At 30.0% G+C, this 14118-nt stretch overlaps 2 protein-coding genes across 2 annotated transcripts; both read right to left on the bottom strand.

Moving 5' to 3' along the window:
- Positions 1–3654: 3654 nt before the first annotated feature.
- Positions 3655–4791, bottom strand: LOAG_07761 (hypothetical protein; the record flags this gene model as incomplete). Its single annotated transcript, XM_003143294.2, has 4 exons — positions 4706–4791; positions 4392–4615; positions 3941–4211; positions 3655–3794 (listed from the first exon to the last, which is right to left on the bottom strand). The coding sequence occupies exons 1-4, from the start codon at positions 4761–4763 to the stop codon at positions 3655–3657; spliced, it is 693 nt and encodes a 230-aa protein (XP_003143342.1). The 5' UTR covers positions 4764–4791.
- Positions 4792–8778: 3987 nt separating this feature from the next.
- LOAG_07760 (hypothetical protein) lies at positions 8779–10756 on the bottom strand (the record flags this gene model as incomplete). Its single annotated transcript, XM_003143293.1, has 5 exons — positions 8779–8952; positions 9184–9299; positions 9676–9745; positions 10140–10308; positions 10692–10756. 5 exons carry the CDS (start codon positions 10754–10756, stop codon positions 8779–8781), a joined length of 594 nt encoding a protein of 197 aa, XP_003143341.1.
- Between the last annotated feature and the right edge of the window lie 3362 nt (positions 10757–14118).

Genomic DNA, 14118 nt, shown 5'->3' with positions numbered 1-14118 from the left:
TAATAATAATAATAATAATAATAATAATAATAATAATAATAATAATAATAATAATAATAATAATAATAATAATAATAATAATAATAATAATAATAATAATGACAGTGAACAGGATAGGATACAAAAAGTATTTTAGGATGAGGAAAGTAAGCGGTATTGGTGTAGTGGTGCCTGCAATTATACTGCACCCTTGCTCTTCTTCACGCTTTCCATGTCATCCCCGCAAAGCTATATACTTGAACTGGTAATTCATGTATTTGTGCGACAGTTGACAGTCTCCTGTCCTCCTACTAATAGCCATCCTCTTTCTTGTTCGCATAACCTCGTCCATTTTATGCCTCAATAAAACTATCATCAAACAAATTTCCAGCTCAAAATGTCGAAAATTTTTTACATTTCTTTTTTCTTTTTTACGTTGACAAATGGTTGCATAGACAGACAGACACAAACATATTTATACACACATATACTTACTGTTACTACCTCATACCATAAACCCTCCTTTATTTAAGTTAAAAAGAGAAATATTTGAATTGATGTTTAATAGTTCAAAATTGTTTGCAAATTTTCTTTCCCTCTCATATCATCATATCTTTCTTCTTTCCTTCTCCTTTTTACCTCCGTGAATTATTTTGATTGTAGGCGAATAAAAAAATTTTCGTTGTGATGATAAAATCTTAAAAAAGGAAAAAAAATGAAAAAAAAGTGAGATAATTGTCTGTTTCTTAAATATTTAGAAATTACTAGAAAATAAAATGACAAAATGGTAAGAAATAAATTTAGAGAGGGAAAAACTTATGGGAATAAAAATCGAGCAAGCATGCAAGCATGCAAAACGGAATCATACCAATTGGTAGCAAATAGCATGCAACATGCAAAAAGGAATCATACCAACTGGTAGCAAATATTAACAGGCAATAAATATATATAACGTTGAATGAAGCAATTTTCGACTAAATGATTTTTTCTATTTTTTTTTTTTGATGATTAACCAAAATAAACATTGGTAATATTTGCGAACAAATTCCATTTCTTTTTAGAACAAATTTTGCTTTTGTAGGAAACTTCAAGAATAAACCAATCATATATTAATAGCAAAGATCGAATGAATAATAATGATAGGAAATGGAGTAAATATGGTTCGACCAATAGCAATGAGGGAAATTGGAATTGCAATTTTTTTGCAAGCTTTGACTGAGAGATTGGGAGAGATCGAGTTGATCAGAGTATGTAATAATAATTGATCTGAAACCACGCATTGTTATGACGTGAAATACCGGAAAAGATTCCGGTTGTGCATTTTTAACGCTTAAATCTCTTTGCAGGTGTAATTATTGCATACTGAAACCGTTACTTTTTAACTAATTGGTAAAAATGATTTTTCTTTCTCTTTTATATACCATTTTCAAATAGCATTAAGCTAAAACATTGTTCCATTTGGCAAAACAAATTATGAATTATATCGGATGAGGAGACAAGCGGATGATGAGATTTAAAATTTTACCCAAAAATGGGACATCTCATTATTGATCTACTGGAAATACACTCGTTTTTCACACGTGGATACGCTTGTTCTTTCATCTCGTTTAGAAAACTCAGTTTTAATAAATATGAAATTCAAGTTGGAAATTACAATTTTAATTCGAATTATTTTTACATCAACATTTCTACTACAAATGATATGATGTTATTCATGTAAATCAGAACAATTTCGCTCTTAATAACAACAGATTCCTCTACCTATTTCCATTTTTTATGCTACTTTTCCTACAGTTCTTATGGAGTATTTACCAGTTTTATTCACGTTTCATTCACATTTTATTCACGTTTCACTCACGTTTCATTTCGAAGCAATTGGTATTAGTAGTATAAATTTGTGTTAATTGTGCACGAATGCTTGCTTTTCTGCATTGAATGGATTGAATGTAAGAGCAAACGTGTTATATCATACATTATCAAATGTCATCAAATCTTTGAAATACCTCAATCTTTGTAGTATTTCAATTTTTCGATCTGGAAATTTAAATTTGCTTAATTTCTTTTTTGAAAAAAAGTCAAAGGAAAAATTACTATGTATTTTATTCAATCACAGGATAATTTAGCATCAAATGAATTTGAAACAATTTATTTGACTATTATCATCGTGTAAACGCAAAACATTCATTTTTAGGTTTAAGATATGATTCATCAGTGAGATGATTTTATTTCCGGCCTACAATTAACCAGAAATATTCGTTTGATGTAACGATTGACGACAATGGTTCAACGTCCAATTACTTGCGCATGGAATTACATTAATGAAAGTAGAGAAAAGAGTGAAAAGTAAAAAAGTATTATTTACAATAGGAAAAAAAGAATTACGAATATGCAAAAGTGTCCTTTAAAGTACGAATGCATTAAGCAATCGAACGAAGAATAAAATTCGCGCTTTTTTTTTAGTTTTCTTAAAACAAAAGAATTAATTACAGCGTTTTATTACAGAGTTTGTTGATTACATTTTATGAAATATGTAAAAATGACTCTATTTTTTGTCCTTTTTCCAGGTTAACTGATTTATAAGAATTCGAAAATCATTCAAGAAAGAAAGTGTATTTTTATCCTTCAATAAATTTTAATGATTTTGTGAAATGGTATTTGAAATCGATTTTCTATTATTTGCTCTAAATTATATAATATTATACCCTTTGTAATTTACTGTGAAGAAAATCAGGAATTATTCAACCATTAATTTTTCTTCATTACAATTAAACCTCATTTATTCATTACATTCAATTTGATCATTGGCAATTTAGATTTCTTTGCAGGACTATTTTTGTTCTAATATGCTCAAATAAATCAAATAACGAAAATTTTCCTTTCTTTCCCTTTTTTGTGCAAAAAAAAAAATTAAATATACTTTGCAAGGATAAAATGGATCAGTTACCGGATTATAGCATAAAGGCTTAACATTTTTACTGGATTTACCTAAATTTATCATAATATTAAATAACGATGAAAAAGCAAGTAAAAAAGAAAAAAGTTGTTGATTAAGAAATAAGAACGGAAGAGATAATTTTTTTGTTTTTTAATATTTCAAGAGTTTTTACCCAATTAAAAGACTTCGAGTATTTATTTTTGAAAAAATAGTTCTTTATTGTTACTGCAAATAGACAGTTTTGGAGTTATTTGATTTTCTTCTATGCTTTTAAATTTGATTTCGCTTCAACTTAACCATATTCTTTTTTTATTTGATGGCGTAACTGAAGTAAGTAACTGGCTTTTTTTTTTTGAAAACAGGTGACATTTTATTATGTAATATAAGTAACGTTCAAGAAGCTTTAAATTTAAACTAGAATTTAAAAGTTGGTTATTCTAAACATCAAAATATTCTTTGTCATGAGGATTAAAGATAGAATAAGGGAGCATTCACTACGAGTTCATTTTTCAATTCAGAAGGTACATACGATATGAACAGCTGTCTATCTGAACTAACATCACAGTTTGGTGAAGAAATCGGAAGTAAAACAACTAATCTTTAATCAATATGTTTTTTTATCATTAATGAGTTTACTGACAATTATTACTATGTAAAATAATTATTTTATCATAATGCAGCATAATTATGGCATTTTGAATCATATCATTTCGATATCAGTTTCATATTTCTTTTAATTATCATAATTTTTTAGATGTGCTAGTCGCCGTTTTGACAATTTTTCTGGTACTCCGATGTGGACATGGGCAATACCCAGCATCTTCACCTGGTGAACCCGCAAAACCAGGACCACCTGTACCACCAATATAGCCACGTTGACCTGAATGATACTTATCAACTACTATTAGAACAAAAAGTTAATTAGCTAAAAAGTATTCAATAAAATTTTTGGATGTACTGTAAGATTAATGACCATGAATAAGGTTGTGGATTTGGTTTCTAGGAAAAAAAATAATAATAAGTTACCCGGTTGCCCAGCATCTCCTTGTGGTCCCACTGGACCTTGTGCACCTGGACTTCCTGGATTTCCTGGTGGACCCATGAAACCTTTAGGTCCGATTTGACCTCGTGGACCAGGTTCGCCTACTACACCTGGAGCTCCACGTACTCCTTCTCGACCTGGCGGTCCTGGTGGCCCATCTTTACCAACTGGTCCTGCCTCGCCGCTGTCACCTGGCGGTCCAACTGGGCCAGGCTGACCTGGATGTCCCGGAAGACCATCATTTCCCGGCGTACCCTACAAATGATAGTCTTGTGAAATTGCCAAGATTTCCGAGTTAAACCTGAATATTTAATTTATCTAGAATATGACTAATTTAGATGAATTAAACAAATTGTTAAACAACTCGAAACATTCCAAGAGAAGATAATTAAAAGTAAAAATTCCAAGAGAAAATAATTAGAAGTAAAAAAGTACCTGTGTTCCTGGCGGTCCTGGAGGTCCCGGATATCCTACATGGCCAGGTGGTCCTGGTGGACATACCCTACACGAACCATAGTCTTTCGGTGGCTCAATCGGTATAGTAATCCCCGGAAGACCAGGTTCGCCTGGTGGACCTGGTTGGCCAGGCATACCATCCATTCCGTCCATACCTGGTCTACCGGGTGGACCAGGTGGACAGCGACCCGCTGTATCACAATCTGCAGCAATGATCAATTATTATATTTGTTAAAATTGAATTAAGACAATAAAATGTAACGGAAGGAAACCAATTTTTGAGTGAAACTTACGACATTGTGGATCCGGTGGTACTTGACGAGCTAGACGTCTTTGTATCCTTGGTTGCATAGTTCGGGCTTCTTGAAGCTCCACCCAGATTTGATCCTACAGAACTTTTGCTTGAACAGCCATTTCCACTCTGGCTGATTGTTAATTTCCAAATATAATTTTGTAGTTGATATTAATTGTTACTAACTTACTGTCCTTCTGGTTTATCAAAAGTTTTCATATGCGGTTTCAGATGTGCTTATTTTTCTTGAGGCTGAAAATCTGAGATTCTTTGAGACATTTTCAGATGGAATGTATGGAAAGGCCAAATAGCAAAGGAAGTTCTGACTAACACTTCTTCTACGATCCATTAGAATATTGCAGATCTAAGAATTCAGAAGTTATTTCCCTTAAGGTAGATTCAAAAGTTATTCATTTCATCCTTTTCATTATTTTTACTAACATCTCATTTAACCAACCTGTTATATATTCTAGATCAGGAATGAAACCCTAGCTCGATTTCAAACCCATTTCTGTGAATCAGCAAGCTATTTTCTTAACATTTTACTAGATTTCTTAATTAGTTATCCCCGCATCCATCCCGACCGTTTCCAAATATCGGCTTAATTGCTTTATTATACATCAATGTTTCCTTTCCTCACATTTGGTTGTATTCTATCATTTTTCCCTTTATTATCATTATTGTTTTGGGCAAAGAATAGAATTTGAAATCAAAAATTAGTTAAAAGTCTCCAAAAAAGATTTTTTTGCAACAAAATCTTCAAAATAACAGCAAATTTCAGCAGTAACTAACAAAAATAAATGATGAAAATATTGGATAAATCGTATGAAAAATTTTATAAAATAAATGTTTCGAAAGGCTTTTTTTCTTTGAAAATAATCGAAAAATAACATTTCAAAAATTATTTCTGGTACATACTTTTGTTCTAAAATGCTTCTTATTGTCCATCCATTTTTTCACTTTGTTTTTTGTTTTTTTTTCTGTTTTTATTCGTTATTTTCATTTTTATTTTTACAAATTCACTAATAGGCATTACTAACATTTTTATGGAAATTTGGAAAACACGTTTGGAAATTTCGGAAATATGTTAGTAGGTCAGTATGGTAACATTTTTAAATTCGATGAACTAAAATAACAAAAAAAAAATGGATTGAAAATATGAAAAATTGGTGTGAAGCAAATTCGATTTCGAATTTTAGTACAATATTATTGGATGAAATAAACTCACTTGCATAACCATAAATTCATCCATATTTGCGGCTAACTTATATTTAAGCATCATAACAGAGCCGAAAAATTGATGCATTTGAGCAAAGATAAAGGTTATCGTAATAATCGAAGCAATAATAGCCGAAAAAGCGACTGCTTTAACTTTCATCATAATTATGACTAAATCCTCACAATGGAATATCGTCCAAAAAAACGGAAATGGAAATTTTACTGCAAAGTGCAATCGATTGAGTTAGTTTTTAAAACCTTTTACTTAATAACAAATTTGTCAACGACTCAAGAGCAGAACAGCACTTAAATCATCAAATCAAAAAATTAAAATCATCGTACAACAACCTCACGAGCAATCTTTTCTATGTCAAACTTTATTATAGTTGACTGATCACTGATCAAGAATTAAATCAACTAAAAATTTAAAAAGTAAGCCGAATAATGCTATTCTTATATAACATGTCTAAAAACAGATTTTATGAAAATTAAGGAAGGATCAAAAAAGCATAAATTTCTCGATGCATGAAGTATGATTCATCTAATAAAGTTGCATTACCAAGCTAATTAAAACTTTTTTGCTAATTGGCCAGTCAAACAGATGTAATATTTGTAGCTTTGCTACGTACTTTGATGTCACCGATATTGAGGAATTTGTCATAATAAAAATGTAAATAATTTTAATAATGATGGAATTTTTGATGTAATACAACAGCTTTTATATGAAGGGACAGGGTGGATGGTACTGGTTGTCAATGGTGATTATACCGGTATTGGTAGTAAATGATGATAATGATCACAGTGGTATTAACGACGGATAGATTAATAAATCGCTGGAATGGATTTTCTGGTTCCACTGCAGCATTCCAGGTATGCATAGTTTGATGGAAGAGGAAGAAGATCAGAATTTGGATAGATGGCAGTGTTGAAGAATTTAAATCAAACCATCATCTAAAACTCGTTATTTTATATTATCCCAAAATATTTGTTCCGTTATACTGTAGGTTGGGACAGGAAGAATGCGAGAAAGGGAAAAAATAAACAAATAAACGAGGAATGTCATCTTGTTTAACTTCTTTTCTTCTCTTTATTTTTTCTGATTATCTTTCAGTTGGAAATTTGATTTTGAATCCTTTTATTTCCCACTCTATTTCTTCATTCTTTGTGAATGAAAAAAATAGAACATTCACTAGTAATGAAGAATTATTGGTTGGTTTGCTCCAATCCCTCTTTGTTTTTTTTTCTTCCCTTAAAATTAACTTGTTTTATGGATTAAATTTTTGTACCGGTTTTCGTTTTTTTTTCGTTTCAGAAATAAGAAGAAATCTCTTTTTATCTCTCTCTCTCTTTCTCTTTCTTTTTCGAAAACTCAAAATTTAATTTTATCGTTCTCCAATATCAATTTTTTCCTAAGAATTATTGTTGTTTTGCATGCTAGATATCATCAGTTAGGATTTTATTCATTTGTTGAAAACAACTTCTCGATAATGTCTTATAGGTGTGACAAGTGACAACGTTTGTTCGCGTCAAATAAAAACTATGTATATATAACCAATAATTCTTTATATATATATATCGATTGCAAGCAACGTTCTTATCATTTTTCAACTCTTTACATTTCGTTGCATTTGTTTTCTGCTAGAATGTTTCAAATTAACTATTCTTAATAATATATTATAAGTTTGGGATGAAAATGAATAGTAAGTCGAAATTCTGAGTAAAATTTTTCGCCCTTAATTAAATACATTCATTCTAGTCTCTATTTATTGGATCAGCCTAATTGGATATTACCTCCATTGCAGTATGCATTATGCTATAAATCAATTCAAGTGCAAAAAAGATTTAAATAAAATTTTAAGAGCTAAAGAAAAAAAGATTTGAATGCAATTCAAAATTTAAAAAGGAAAAATAAAATATTAATTACCCTAGCAATTATTCAAGTACTGGAATGCTATGAATGAATTTAGTATCAAAGTACAAAGTTATCAAAATTCGTCAAAACACCAATTTATCACATTTTTAGAATTGTGCCGTAAAATACAAGATTTCACACATTAGTCGAAATATTTTTAGGTGGTTGGATGATATGTGGCACAAATTGATGCAGTGAATTGTAATATGAATTCAATGAGAAATCAATGAAAATTCAGCCTAAAATCACAATTTGCAAATGACACCACCAATTTGCATTATATGTTTAAAACGAAATGTTAAGGTTAAATTTTTGCTATGCAAATTTATTTAAAGCTTAAAAAATTTTTGGTTTTCAGTTGTCACTTACTTGCTTTATTTACTTATGCTACTTACTTTGTTGCTTATTTATGCTATGAGTTTCGGAATTTCCAAATAGCAAAAAAAGGAAAACGGCAAATATCATAAAAGGAATAGCCTATCCTTAAACGTTAATACTGCTTAATTTGCCACCAAAAACTAATATGCATTTTTACGGAATCGTTCACTGTTGGCCAGGATTGGTAACGGATGTTTGTGAAGGCATTTTCATTTTTGGCAAATGTTCCTCAAGCAGTAAATTTGCATTTTCGTGAAAATTTTTGAGCGATTCAAAGTACTGCAAAAAACAAATCTAATATTGCTTTGAAATAAATGAAGCAATAAGAAATAAAGATTTTGAGAAAGTTAATTTTAGATCCTACGGAAACGACAGTCAAGTAGTGGTTAGTGAAAAATAAAATGATTAACGCTTATCCACTAATTTCGTCAAAGTTTTTGGGGAAAAAAGATAACAATCAACAGCTGATAACTGATAGTTAACCTTATATGAATGCAATTTCAACTCAATGATAAGTAGTTTAATTATTATTGTATTTTAAAAAGAAAACTAAACTGAAAAACAGCCTACACATGGATAAAACGCACATCAAATAGTTCCTTCTGATGTTCCTCCTTATCAGTGGGCAAATGTTCTGGAAATGCTGCAACTCGAGCAGCTTGTTGATCGAATTCGCTTACCATACGCTCATAGAATTTCCCTTTTTCTTCGACCATTTCCGTGGTTCGTGTTTGTTTAAGCTTAAATTAACAAAAGAAAAAAAAGCAAAAAAATTGGAAGAAAGAAAATGCAAAAGAATAAAAGAACTTCTTAGCATGACAAACAGAAAAAAAAGATTTATATAGAGTAAAAGATTAAAAAAAAGGAAAAATTAAGTGTAAAGCTATGCAATCATATTATTAATACATTAAAAGATATCAGAAATATCGATTAGATGGAATACTTGGCGAAAATTTGGTAATAAGACGAACAGCATGTCTAGCTGCATCCATTGTATCGCGTGCTTGCATTAATTTCTTTTGCGCTTCAATCATTGCTAATTTTTCTTGTGTTACGAATCGTCGCATTTTACGAATTGATCGACGACCTATAAAGTTAAAATTTTTGCCTAAAAGATTTGTTCTTTGATCTAAGAAAGAAAAAGCAAAAGAGTAAGATCTTTTTTTCAAAATCCCAAATAATTATTCATAAAGTATAAATATAAGAAAGTTTTCAAATAAATGATTCAATCAGATAAATTGTAATGCTTTGCAATTATCAAAATCTAATCTTATCCATTATTTAAGCTAAAGGTAACGGTTCAGGTAATTTTCCGGAAACTTTGGTAAGTTCCACGTACAGCTAATAACTTTACAGAATGGATGATTCAAAAAAATAGGCTAACAGATTCAAAATTTCAAATGAATTAAATGATTATTTTAGAAAACAAGAAAAATGTTGAAAATAAAAGTGTTATCAGAAACCTTTAGCTTGCATTTCACGATTCATTATTGCTAAACGTTTGACAACTGCTTCAGCTTCAACTAAGGGAGCCTGAAAATAAGTTGTCATTGATAAATTTTAATGTGAAATTCTCAACTGATTATAATATAATACATAAACAATATCTGTAACCCATTACATCTACTACCATTAAATACATTTAATTCGGCATATCAGAGAAATCGCACATGTACGTAATAACAAGACTAGATTAACACTGATAGCAGATAATTATGAATATATAAATAATTCACGCTCAATGATTAGTTATCATATTGAGAGCTCAACCGATTTTAAACAACTATTTTGTGCTAACGTTAACTATATTATTCAATAATAAAGGCTTATAATAGTGATTTTTTCAACATTCATAAAATGCATGGAATCAGATGGAACGAAAATTTAAGCAAATTGCAATTCAATTTCTCGGTTCTTCCCCGATTACCTGAACACTTTCCATGTGAAATTGTCGGAAAAAGTTAATATTTTGGGCGAATACTTCATATGGATCTGCTGCCTCACCACATTCAACATTTCCATGCCGTAAAATTGTTTCATTATTTTGTAGGACAACTTCTAATCGATCAACCAACTTGTCCACATCTTCCTGATATCTGTAAAGGCATCACTTCATAACAAATTAGTTTTTTTTTTTTAAACAAAGTGTTATAAAATGAAAATTTACCAATCATTATGATAAACTGATAGCAATGACCGATAAATTGATTTGTTAATAATAAAACAATTAGTTTGAGATAGTTTATAAGTTGTAAGAAAATTAATACGATGAACGATGTACTAATTAATCCTTTCTCCTCTAATGAAGTTTCCCATTCAAAAGAATTTTAACAATCAAAAATTTTTACTTATTGTATGTTGTGTCCCCAGCGAACAAAAGACCAATAATAAAGTTTCGTTCTTAAAAGCTTCTTCGCGTTTTTTTTTTTAGATTTGATAATAACAAATTCTTAAATAATTAATGAATCCATTAACTAACTTGTAATATTTTTCGATGTCAACAACAAATTCCGGTGCTAAACGTGTTTGTTCTACGATTCCCATACGTTCGCCTACCTAAAATAATTTTGTTAATTTATTCAAAAACGATAGGGAAAAGGAGCCTTTCAAATTCCTTGTGAATTACTAATATTAGTTAATTAAGCAAGATATGCATCAGCAATTCTTTCAAATGCTTTAGATTTGATGGGATAAACTAGTTGAATTGATAGTAAAATTATGCGTAATGGTACCGAAACATTACATCTAATATATCTCGATCAATTTTTGATCATTTTTCATTTCATTTGTCCTTTTTTTCTCTCGTTTTAAATAATTTTAGTAAAATTGAAATATACGAATAAAGTTTCCCCCATTAATCAAACAATGCCTATTTACTCGAACCTAACAATTATGGTATTTTTTAATGTCATTTATACTAAAAGGTAGAACGAGCCTTAAAGAAAAGTTTTCCAACAGGACCACGTCTTTTTTTCTTCTCAGATTCATCCCCACCAACAGTAGCAGGTGTTCCGGTTTCATCCATCAAACACTACAAAATATTTCAAACCGTTCACAATCAGTAGCCAAATAACAATGAATTATCACGCTCAGGTTTATATTTATAATTTTAAGAAATTTTACGATAAAATCGAAATATAAAAATGTTTGGGATATCACGTTGCATACTTGACTTAAATCTTGGGAATGGTATTTACCTCAGATTGGAATTGCCATGTACTTATTCTCAGATTAATTTATGCATTTTTTTTAAAAAACTTTTGTGAAATTCAATTAACTGGAATTATCGGCAATCTTGCAACAGTGCAAACAGGATTCTTAATGACTAATATCAAATTTGTTTCTGACGGTACCACACTGACATAAATCCATCGTTGAAGATACTACGCTGATGGCAAATTTATCTTCGACGATACCACGCTAGCATCAGATTTATTTTCGAGACTACCATGTAATAAACAAAATAAATTGTACAATAATATGGGGAAAAAGAAAGTAAACAATAAAAATGAATATAATAAAAGTGTAAACATTATAAAGGAAAAAGGAAAAATGTGAACGACCGAACAACAACGACAGCAAATAAATGGTTAATTACGTGAAGCAAAGGTTTTTAATTTTTACAATGATGCAAATTTTTGGCAGATTCAAAAATTATCTATCGTAAGGAAAAAAAAATCAATTAAACTCAATTTCAAATTCAATTAAACTCTTTATTTACTGCTATTGGAAAAATATTTGTATTAACATCTACAAAGTTTGCCAATCAAAGGATAAGAATTTTAAATGTTTGAAAAGTGCTTTACATGGAAAAGTTCTCCTCAGACATTTTTTCGTTTCACCCATTTTTTCGCTTCCTGTCCTTTTTCCCTTTCTGTTCATTTTTCAATTCAGTCATCTGATCGAAACATCTCCGTCATATCAAATTAATATTTAAACATGAAATGTTAATAAATGAATGCCCAGATTAATGATGTAATCTGGAAATAAAGATAAAGGTTAAGTATGAAAGAATTTAAAAAGCATGTGGAAAGTTCCGGAAACTTCATGCATGCCATTAAAAATATTCAGTCTGCTAAATTTTGCTCTTATAATACGGATGATGCAATGTTTCATGTGAAGTTGACCATTGATGATGACCATTATATGACCCATGTCATCATACAGAAAATTTCATGTCGTGACGAAAGTTATCTTATCAATCTGAAACAGTGTTAATCCCTCTTGGCAATGCTAAAGAATGAGGAGGAAAAAAGAGAAGATGAGATGAACATTTAACAGTCATCCTGTCTTTTTTCTCTGTCAAATGCCTTAAGAAGAGGCTGAAATAGACTCGAACAGAAAAAAAAAGAAAAACCGGAAAAAGGAAAAGTGAATTGAAAACAGAAAGATATGAATAAAACAACTGAATGAATGATCATTCGGCTATTGCTTCCTCGTCCTTTTTTATTGATTCATTTTTAATCGTTTTTTTCCTTCTCTTCCTCTCTCTCCTCCTTTTTTCTCTCTTTCCGCCCCCCTTCTCCTCATAATTACTTGCATTAAATGTTTATTTTCGCCAGAAAAAGTATATATATAAATAAAATTGGGAAATAAGTAAGTGGCAATAGCGATGGTCGTTTCTTATCGATATTGTCAATCCTCAAAATGGCTTTTACAGGAATTGGTTTAAGAATGACCCTTGAATGACCCTTTTCATATTAATTTCATATCTCATGACAAAACTGACCATTAAGATGTATAACATGTCGCATCAAAAATTAATTATATTATCTGTTTCAGTGTAAGATAAACGACAATGACATGGACATAAGATTGGCCGTATGACATTTCTCAAAGACATTTCCTTTGTGGTTAGTTTTTTTTTTTTTTTGGAGGAAAAACTTCGTAGAGCTTTGCGTTGTATCTTCTTTTGAAAACTTTCGAAGTGAATGAATTTCGTCAAAATTTTTGTTTTTCTATATTTCTTCACGAAACTTTTTTAGTTGAAATTTAATATTTAAAAAATCAAGTTTCTCACACATTTAATTGCTAATTTAAGGGAAATTTCTTATCAATTTGCAAATTTATGTTAACAAGTTTATCCAAAAAACTTCTGCAAATGCTAAAATTTAGTTGAAAATGTTTATTGCACTGTGGAAATATAAAATGTCTCCTATTTGGAATTGGCAAAATTTCTTTCAGAAGATGAGATTTTCACTTTGTTGCATGTTTTAATTATCATTAAGTGGCTTGATTATCTTCCGCACGCACACATACACCATATAAACACATATTCATACATACACACACACATATTATACATGTATATTCTATTTATTCGTTTATTTATTTGTATACTTATTTATTTATTCATTTATTTATTTAACTTATTTATTTGCAATACAATAAAATAAAAAGGAAGAACTGGAGACTACTCAATTGCGGACATTAAGTCGTCTGGGCGCTATTGAGTCGATGGGTGACAATGACTTGTCGTATCGCCGTTGTGCAACCCACTCTTCTTCGATTTTAACCAATGCTTCATTTCATCAATCCTTAGGCAGTAATTCTTTTTCCTTTTGGAGAACCGAATAGTTTCCTTGCTTACTTCTTAGCAAAGCTTATAATTTTATTTCAATCTTTCAGCTGTAAATTCTTTTCCTTTCAGTGTCGTTTTTTCAAAATGTAATTTTAATTGTTATTTTTGGGAATTTTTTTTTATTAGATTTTTAAACCTTAAAAGTTTTATTTATCATTTACTCAATCGATATTTCTCTTTATCCTATTGTCTCTTTCCTTGTTAACTAATGTCTCATCTTATAAAATAATTTGTTTTATTGGTTTTGTTGCACTTCATTATTTTTCAATAATTTACATTAATGATTGACGGCGTAAATAACACTGATAAGTGATCACTTATCATT

Source organism: Loa loa (genome assembly GCF_000183805.2).
Source record: "Loa loa unplaced genomic scaffold supercont3.99, whole genome shotgun sequence".
NCBI lineage: Eukaryota > Metazoa > Nematoda > Chromadorea > Rhabditida > Onchocercidae > Loa > Loa loa.
This window is presented reverse-complemented; position numbering and strand designations above follow the sequence as displayed.